The sequence below is a fragment of the Rhipicephalus sanguineus genome, chromosome 3, assembly GCF_013339695.2.
Source record: "Rhipicephalus sanguineus isolate Rsan-2018 chromosome 3, BIME_Rsan_1.4, whole genome shotgun sequence".
NCBI classification, from domain to species: domain Eukaryota; kingdom Metazoa; phylum Arthropoda; class Arachnida; order Ixodida; family Ixodidae; genus Rhipicephalus; species Rhipicephalus sanguineus.
Window position 1 is genome coordinate 60,027,013 of NC_051178.1, and position 9,856 is coordinate 60,036,868.

General features: G+C 53.9%; 1 protein-coding gene across 1 annotated transcript in view; it reads left to right on the top strand.

The window, feature by feature from the left end:
- LOC119385505 (serine-rich adhesin for platelets) overlaps positions 1-9,856 on the top strand; it is a 58,047-nt gene that overhangs the window by 34,870 nt on the left and 13,321 nt on the right. Inside the window, exon 4 of the mRNA XM_049414009.1 lies at positions 8,466-8,499. Within this exon, the coding sequence (XP_049269966.1) occupies positions 8,466-8,499 (34 nt within the window). The remainder of the gene's footprint in view (positions 1-8,465; positions 8,500-9,856) is intronic.

A 9,856-nucleotide genomic window follows, 5' to 3' on the forward strand; every position in this document is an offset into this window, starting at 1 on the left:
GGCGATGTTATGTGTTACCTAGGGTGCAATTGGAAAGTTGTACACGTAATACGTCGATCGAGGGCTTTCGGTAAGAGTCAGTAAGTCAACATGTTTATCACCTAGAGGTCAATCTGCCTATATTTGTCAGCCTCGTATTTCTGCACTTGCTGTTAGTGCGTTCAGATTACTTCTACCAGCGACGAGCGCTGTAGTGTGGTGTGCCTCGTCCCATTGTGTCCAGGTTGTGTGCAGCCGCACATTCGCGGCGCACCCGTCCTTTCCCTCTTCTTTCTTTTCGCCCACTTATTCGTCGTTTCTTTCCTTTCTCCGCTCGAGGCCGCCGGGGCTTCTGAACTCGCGCGTGCTGCAAGTGCGTAACAGCGAGGGAGGCCTACCCGCTGCACTGCGAGGAAAGCGACGCTGCTATTTTGCAGAGGGTGCATCTTTAAAAAGAATAACTGGTCCCGGAGGTTCAACCACCATCTACGCCCCTGGCGGGCGCTCTTGGTGTCCCCTCCCCTCCCGTTCCTTCCTTCTTTCTTCTTGCCCCAACCATCTTCCACCTTTGTCGTTCCTGACCCTCCACGCGCTTCTCTGCAGAACAAGGAGGCGGCCGACCTTTTATTTTTCCTTGCTTCTCCTTTATCTCACAGCCCTCGCGCCCCCTAACCTTGGTCGTCCGGGGTTCGGCTCGGCTGAACAAAGGGAGCGTCTCTAGCGGAGGTGATTGCGCGGCGTGAACGAACGGAGGTCTCCCCCCCTCGACCATCGCTCGCTCCCTTGTCTGTGTTGGCGAAGAGCTCGCCTCGATGTCGAGGACGGAGACCCTGTTATCAACGAGGAGGCGATGGCGAGACGCCGCTGCGCGGTAGTGGTGGTGGTGCCCCCTACTTCGCTCGGTTCTTTCGCTCGCTACCCGTGCTTCTTGCTCGGGGTTTTAAAAAGGCGCGCGTTCTCGCGGCATTGTTTTCGCCGCAAGCTTTTGGATAGTAGCCACGAAAGACGCGGGTCGCGGAAAAGCAGCAGTTTGCCTCGAAAAGAAACGAAGAAAATTTTGCGAAATTTCTTTTTTGTTTTGTTTTCATTGGGAGCACGAAACGGTCAACAACGTGGCTACTTTGCTGTTCACATTTCCAAGGAATTATAAGTAAATTTGAGCTGGATAATTACTCGACAAACGTCATTAGTCCAACGTATATTTGAGGACACCGGCAGAGGCGCGCGTAACGTGATCTTCCTGAACTTGCTTCGCGAAAATGTACAGGAGGAGACATATCTTGTTATTTCGTCAAATCCACCGGAGTTGTAACGCTGTAGTAGTACGGTCAGCGAAAGGACAAAAAAAAAGTACGATGTCGCCAGCGTAGTTACTGAGCAGCTCGTGGCATATTGCGTCTTGTAGCGGGTGGCAAGCAAACTGGTGTTCTTCCTTCCGAATCCCCGACTCTAGAACCCTTGCGTTGTGGGATCACGTACTGTTTCTTTTCCGTCCAGCTGCAGTCCTTTCGTTCTGTATATATATTTTATTATTTTTTTCTTTTTCATGCGCCTCTTCTCTGTTTTCACTATGACAAACCGGGATCGAGACTTCTTCGACTGTATGTGTGCGTAACCCCGAGGGAGGATGTTGAGCCGGCCCGGTGTTGCAACGACGGCTCGGGGGCATAAATAAAGGCGGCTTGCGGCAGCAAACGAAACGGAGTCGGTGAAACTGTGAGCTTCTCGAATCCAGGACGTGCCTGGATGGGGGGATTTCGATCCAGCGCTTGGAGGACGCCCTGTTCTTGGCGTGTTTACTGCTGCCGCTTCTTTTTGTGCCAAGACCGCCGTGGAAGAAGCTCTCGTATAACGTCGGGGGCGGGCGACGGCTTTGCAGTTGTGTGTTTGTGCAGGGGCCGCGTGTGCTAGCTCCCTTCCCAGCCGAGCTGACCAGGCAGAGCGCTGCTGATCCTGCACAATCGGTCATGCCGGCCGCGCTTCCGACGGCGTCGCTATCGAGGCCGCGCACCGGCCGGGAAAATATTGCGCCGCGCGCGGTATACGGGCGGACGGCCCATCTCGCCGTCACTCGCGAAGCAAATGCGTGCAGTGCGGTGGATCCTGGAGCGCGCTTTGTTAACTGCTTCATGAAGCGCATCGGGATTTGGACGCTGCGACGGAGTTGTTTCTCGAGTGTGAGAGGCACTTGTTGGGTTAACGAAGAATCTAGTTAGCTTTCCATGTGCGAGTAAGTTGCGCTAGTTAGGCGATTAATTGAAGAGAAAACCCAGACGAAAAGTGTGTGAACTACCGATTGAATTTTTCTTTTCTCTCGCGTATACGTGAACAAGTGGAAACGCTTGGAACACGCCGCACAAGAATAAGGTCGCACTGAATTTAACTCGTAACCTACCTAGTGCAGCTTACCGGGTTTAAACGTTGGGACAGATATCAAGGTGGTCTAGCTATCAGAATTTCAATGGCGACCGTTTTGCCAGCCGCTGGTCATCCAACGGTGAAGTGTACTTGCGTGCTCGGAGCCGTTATGCTTCGCAGCCGCGCTACACGCAGCTTTCTGGAACGCTGCGCGGTTTTGTGGCACAAGTGTGAATCTCTCGAGCGTTCTACGAGGACGGCGTCCGCTCGCGCGCACGAGTGGTGGGGAGGCCGCGCATGGCCTACGCGTTTATATGCTTTTGCTCTTTCGGACGCAAACGTGTACGTACGCGTGTGTGACGATGGTGCTCGGTCAGAGTGCGCGTTGTTAGGGCAAGTCGCTAGCATTTCGTTTGTTGCGCTCGCAAGCTACAAACGGCGCGGAGACCGCAAATGTTCTGCGAAACAAACACAAAAAAACAAGCTTCAGTTTATGTTTATTGTTTTTCTTCCAATTCATTTCCAATTCATTTCCAAATCAGCTAATGAACAAGCACGCCAAGCTGCGCGCAGCGACAGATGAGTGCATAATTGATGAACTCACTTGAGCGCACCCTTAATACACAACAGCCACCGTTTATGATTGATCAACCTCATTAATAACGTGTGCGCGAACGCATGTCAGTGCCTTTGCGAAATTTACAATGTACAGTATTACGTTTTGTGCTTCGATCCCCTTTCATTTATTTTTGATGGCCTTATACCTGCACGCTATAAACTCAGGTGTTAGGGGTTTCACCCTGTTTGATTGATATTTTCAAACCTGAAGTTCCGAAAGCGTGTCATTGTGCTGCTGCTGCTGAGGAATCAGCGTTAATCGAGCGACGCACTTCCAGAGTGGGCGAAAGAGCGAAGTTGATTTATTTGATCAAGAGACCGAAATAAGGACGTTTTGGGAAGTTCGCACAGTGCCGGCGGTTAACGGCGTCTTATCTGCGGCGCGCACCTAGGCGCGTACGGGCGCTGAAACGTGCCTCGCACCGCGCGCACTTCCGCGGCGAGAGTCGGCGAAACGGGAGCGCCCGCGCGGTCACGTCATCGTGGGCCGCCGCGTCTTCTTGCCTTTCAATCTGGTCACGCGGCGGCGCCAAGAAACAAAGCTGCCGGAACGGAAGAGCGAGCAGGAAACGGCCTCCGTCGCTTGCTACGGAAGTGTTCGCGCAGGAAAGAGGGCAACAACTTTGCGCGGGAGAGGAGGCGGGAGAGAAGCGGAGAGGCGGCGCGCGCCGACGGAACCGCAGAGAGGGAGGGAGGCACCGCAATCGAAACCGAGAGAGAAGAACGCGGAGAAAAAGTTTGGCCCGTGTTTCGGCGTGCCTCTTGGGAAGTGCGAGCGAGCGCTCGAACTGCGCGCTGCCGCGCCCGTCCCGAACGGCGTCGGAAAGCGTTGGACGCGGTTCGTTCCGATCGTCTTGTTCCTTCTCACTGAAACGCAAAAAAAGAGTGAGATTGTTGTTTTGACAAGAGTTTGCAATAATAATGAGGAAGCGCCACTGTATACTGCACGTTCGAGGTATGTTTAAAAAAAAGTGCATTGTGGATGCAAAGGACATTTACTGTATGTCGGCGGCAATGCTTGCGTGTCTCATAAGTCGACAGTGAACGGAGACATAATAGATTATGTACCTTTACAACTGTGAGCGGTGCGTACTTAACTCGCGAAAATTACTATGAAATCATACCGCGTATAAGCATGCTGTAAGAAGAAAGAGAAGATACGCCAAACGCCCGAAGGACTGTGTTATATAGGAGGGAGGGGTGGTTGGGAGGCTACATCAAGCATCAAGTTACGAAACGAGCTGCACACGAACGCCACGTGACTGGGGCCAAGACGACTCCTCGCATTTGCGAAAGCTACGTCGAGGAAAAGAAGAATGAAAGTGTCACAAACGATCGCGTTATAAAGCGCGCGCGAGGCCGCTTTCAAACTGCTACGAGACAGAACGGCGCGAATCGCGCGCCCAAGAAGCGCGAAAGACGAAAAACAAGCATCAAAAGACGCCGGCGCGCCGCATCCTCCTCACCCAATCGAGCCAGGCGCAGACGACGCGATCAAACGCCCGGCAAAACCTGGATGTTTCTAGAAGGAAGGGGGGACGCATCCGCGAGCGATGCCGCCGCGATTCGAACCTACGAGAAAGCTCTCGCCCTTTCCCCAGGCTTAGCTGTACTGCACGCAGAAGAAACATCCCGACGCTTCTAGAACCCGGTGGAGAAGGGATAAAAGCGTCCAAACGACGAGAGTCGAGTAGTGCAGTCAGTGAGGGAGTGCAGTCGAGACAGGAGTGAGTCAGTCGGCCCGGTGATGGTGAAGTTATGCTAAGTGTGGCTCCGTTAGCCAAAGAAGACGTGTTTATGATGGTGTGTGGTCGGTCGCTCGTCAATTTGGAAGAATTGGATGACGACACCGTGTGAGCCGTGACAAGTCACGACGACGGTTGAGCTACGACGATCAACGCTGGAGCTGGCGTGAGTGTTTCCTTGAAGAGAAGCATTCGATTACCGTCCAAGTATTGTGGACTGGATACGCCATTGTTTATTCAGGACTTTAACGGTCATCGAATAGTTTAATGCATGTGATTGCATTGGTTGCGTGTGATCTGTTTGTTTAGCTCCCGTTGTGTAAACACCATCTGAATTATATTGTGAGGTTGTAACTGGTGCCAGCCGAGTGTGCACGTGTTTGTGTTATTTGTATTGCCTTAACTGAGAATATATTTCGTTTTCGTTTGTGTTATCGACTCTCGGCTCTGACTCGGTCTTTGGACCACAACCGGCGTTCGCTGGCGCACCAAAGGACCAACTCTAAATTGTCCGCGCTTTCGTGGTGCGTTTTCGGAGGGCCGTGACGCCAGCCCTTAGAATCCGCCCGGCGATTGCCATCCCCATTAACGGGTTATTGACAGAAAGCCGTGCGGGGAGCGGCCGTGCAGATCCCACGTTAACGCGCTCTCAGCCATCTTTCCCGGCAGAATAATCGCATAAGGTTTAGGCAAACTATATGCTTCTCGGGCGGCGCGCGACTCGGTATTCATTTATTTACTTTCGCTTAGGGTGCGAATGACCTCGGCGTCCTTGGCGGCACCTCGAAGTCAGGGGGGGGGGGGGAGGTGGCGCGTGGCCTCAGCTCGCTTTGATTTCTTGCACGGTCGTCCGCAGCGCCCAGTGGGGGTCTCGATGGCTCCAGCGCCCGCATCTCGCAGCGCGCACGATGGGGCGTTCCGGGAAACGCGGCGGCCGATCCTGATTTATCGGCCTGTGCCGCCGATTGAGCGCGCCGGCTGTGCGGAGCCACCGCGCGCGGTCGAGCAGTCGCAGCCGACTTGTACCTATCTGTTGTAGCGGCGGCGTCCGAAGCGACGCGACGGGAAGCATTGTTCACGGTTAGGGTATAAGCCGTCGAGCGAAGTTGGATGTAGAGAGGATAGTAGCGAGGAACAACGCGAACAAAGATAACGCGAACAACAAGAGCAAAGATAGCACCAGATGCGCCTACTCCCGACTAACAGTTCATTCAAAGAAACTGGGGCAGTATTCGTGCGGCGGTTTGCGTAGACTATCCTGCTTGTTTGACGATGATGGGTGGCACAATGATATCGTCGCTATACAGCCTTTGAACTGAACTGATACCACTGATCGCAGCTGAAGCGAGATTAATTATCGTTCTGGTCCTCAGCTTGACTTAATTATACGCGATCGGAAGGAGTGCATTGCTGCGTCCAGCGAGCATGCGGCATACCTATTCAACGCTCGTAAACTGGCTGTCATGGCCATTAATAACCCTGCGCGTGCAACACCGGCCACGTCTGTAAACGCCGCATTCCTTCGGGAATTCGGTGGCACCTCAGGAAGGCACGGAGAGGCTTGACCTATACTACGTACAACATGGCCGTAGACGAGGAGTACGCGAAGCCCTTCATTACGCCTCCTTGTCGGTGACGGCAGCAGCCAGCCTTCCCGTCTCTCGCCAGCAACGCGCGCTCTCGGAAAACAGTACGGCCGCATCTGGCTTCGTGCGCTGAAAGAAGTAAACGGGAACAAACTGCGATGGCCACGTCCGGCGTCGCTCGCGGTGCGAGTGCCGAAGCAGCGGGAGGCCCTGTGACGGCCACGTGCGGTCGGTCCCGCTGTTCCTCGCCAGTGCAGCGCGATGTATCGAGCGGGGGGTGGCCGGACGGAGCGGCGGGAGGTGGCGCGGCGACGGGCCAGACCAGATACGGCGGCCTCTGATGGATGGTCCGTTTCACGCCCGGCCGCTGGCGGTGCGCGCGCAACACGCAATTTGCCCGGCCGCGACCGCCCGCGGGTTTTCTTTCTTTTCCCCCCCGGATTGCCGCCTCAGCTGCCTGCCTTCCCCGCGACAGGGTCCCGTCTCATCTGTGCCGCCCGCCCGGGCTACGGCAGTCTCACTTTGGTCCTCGGAGGAATCTTCTTCACGGCCTTTGCCTCCGTTATCTTTTCTTTTTTTTTCGTGGTCTTCGGCATCGTTTTTATGAAGCAGCGATTGCGGCGCGCAATGCAAAAGGATCTCGTCCCGATGATATCGGCTGTTACATGTTTTACTCGCTTAGGAGCTTTGCCGTTGATTGCGACGTGCTAATACTTTATGCACGCCTCTACTCCCTTGGCTAGGCCCGTCTAAATTGTGAAGGCTTACATGCAAAAAGCGGTCTTGGCGGGATGGGCTACATTTAAAACCACACATTTACTCATCAATTTACGAATTAGCTCGCCTACAAATGAACAGAGAAAAAATAAGAGATGACAGACAGATAATTAACTAGTTTAACACTCCGGTTGGCTATATACAGTTAATGATGTAAGAAGGGGCCGACCCAGCATTCATAGACCTGCCTTTCTTTGAGTGGTCTTCCTCACGACAAGCAGCGCAGTCATTGCCCAGGCCATCCACTGCAGCTTCTGTTGCCGTCGCTTTTCCAAACTGCACGTGCGAATCTCGGCAAGCCGCAACACCTTCGCAGTACGTACGCAAAGAGCGTCTCGCCAGCTGAGCCGGCTCGCGGCGGCTATATTTGCACTTTTCACAAGCCAACCCAGCGACCTCCTCCGCCCGCCGCAGTGGATAGCAGCGCGCGTTAATTAAGCGCGGTGTGCGTCGACTAATGAGGCCTTCCAAGCGGCGCCGACAGGATGCGGCAGCGCTTCGCCCCTGCCGTTTCCTTGTTTTTTCGTGTTGCGTTCTCCTTCGCTGTGGCACACGCGCGCGTAATGTATACACAAACGGCGAATGAATCCAGTGACACCAGATGACGAGGATGCTTGCGAACCCTGTGTTTATAGGTGGCAGCGTGCGGCAAACGAGACTGATGACTCGCTATCCACTGCAGCCCTGACCAGCGCCATTAAAGATTCTTGCTAGCTAGGTGTACATTGTCCGGAGCATATACTTTGGCCCCCGGCGTGAATTGACAAGCTGCGCTTACTTTCCTATACCTGAATTAAGTTAAAGGAAGCTCGCTAACTGTGCGTGCCTTTATTGACACTTGCGAATAGAGTTGATGCGGTCCGGTACTCCATTGGGCAAACAGGCTTTGGAGTACGATTCGATCTTGGTTAGCCACAACGTTCAGTTTTTTGTGTGTTTGTGTGCAGGATCTCAACTTTCGGTTTGGCATTGATTGTTTGAATTTGTCTTTTGTATCGATTGTAGAGTAAACAGTGGATTTGTGGATAACTCGATAGACAGGCATGGCGGGAGGCTAAAGCACCTTGTCGGAAGGACGGCACCGCTATCATTTACGTTGTGTCCATTGCGTTACTTTGCACATAAGTGTGCGTTTGTGGCTAGTAAACACTTGTACCTAACCTACATACACGCTTTTTTTCGGTTAGTAAGAGTGTCGCCGTAATCGCTGGTACTTATTTCTTCTAAGCGTCCTAACGTATATTATATGCTGGTGGGCTAAACGCGTGGTCCAATTTTTTTTTCTTAAGTGGGAGGGGATTTGGGGCGCGCACGGATCCTTTACGTTGAATCTTGTGCCTTTATGTCTCTATACAAGCGTTGGACGCCTTAATGTGTGTTTTTTTTTTCATCTCTTCCTCAGGCAACAACAGTGAGGATCCAGAAGGAAAACGGCGGTGAGTGTCTCCATTTATTATCATTATTATTATTGTTTTTCTTCTGTCGGTGTGCGGTCTCGCCCGCCTTCTTTGAGTGGTCGTTTCAGCCGTTTCAGTGTACCACGAGTCAGATTCGAGCGGCATCGAACGGCATTAACCGGGAAATGGGGAGCGGCGAATGTTAAGTGTAGGGGACCCCATTCTCGCGCGCTTAGTCGGCGTCGTGCGCGCGGTATTCTTTGAACACAGGGTAAGAGAGAGAGAGGGGGAACAGGAAACCGCAAAAGCAAAGCGTCATCGTTTCGTTATGCTGTCACTCTACAGTGACGGAGTGGCTATACTAAATGGCCTGTTTATTTTGAGGATATCGCGCACTTCTGGGTCGCCCGATTGCTCTCGCGAACGTAAAGTAACCTCGGCAGGTCAGATGTACTCTTTAGCTCACCACCATAAGCCCGTCTAGTCTTTCGCGACGGCAGACGTTCACCCTCTTCCCTTCCCTTCTCAAGAAGTCTTCCCGACTGCAGGTGGTGTGTGGCGAACTGGTGGTGGTGCCTCCGTTCCGAAAGCGTGCGCGTCACACATGCGTATCAGCGTTTGGCGGTCAATCAGATGCAGCGCGCTATGTAGAAAAAAAGAGAAAGCTATGCTACTTCTATTCAAATCTTTGCTATCCGACTTCAATAGTGCGTTATATTTTCTTTAGAACGCTTTCACTTAGCAGGTATTGGCTCCAGGTTGGTACCAGGTGAGCAAAGGCCGCTCTCGCGCTCGTAATACTTCCTAGCCATTCTGCGTACGTTTCCTCGAGTCACGTGGTAACCCCGCCGCGCGATCTTTATCCCATCACGGTGCGAAGAGCGGCAGTAAGATAAAGAACGGGACTTAGAGGGGGCCCTCGGGAGGGAAATAAAAAAAAAAACGCAGAGATCATTCCTGCTGGCAGCGGCTTGCTCGGGCCGAGTCCCGTCCTTCGCTTCGGAGGGCTTCGCTGTTCGGCTGCCCGAGACGAAAACGTGGCCGGGGCACCGCCAATTAAGGATGCCGGTGGTGGCGAGCGTCGTCGTCGTCTCTGGTATTCCCAGGAACCCCGCCGCGGAGCGGCTGGCTCGCTCGCTCACGCGCGCACCCGCGCGCTACTCATTTGGTGCCGGCCTCCTCCTCGCCCCCTGGAACCTCCGTGCTCCGCCGCCCTGCTTGCCCGCAGCCGTGCCTGAGTCACCGCCGCCGCGCCTGCGTTCCCTTCCGCCGCTGCCGCTGCGTCCCGCGGGTGATGAACGGCTCCGGCGGCCCCGCGCGACGAAATATAATTAGGGGACGGCGAGCGCCCGCCGAAAGATCGCTGCTCTCGGAGAGTCACCCCCCCCCCCCGCCC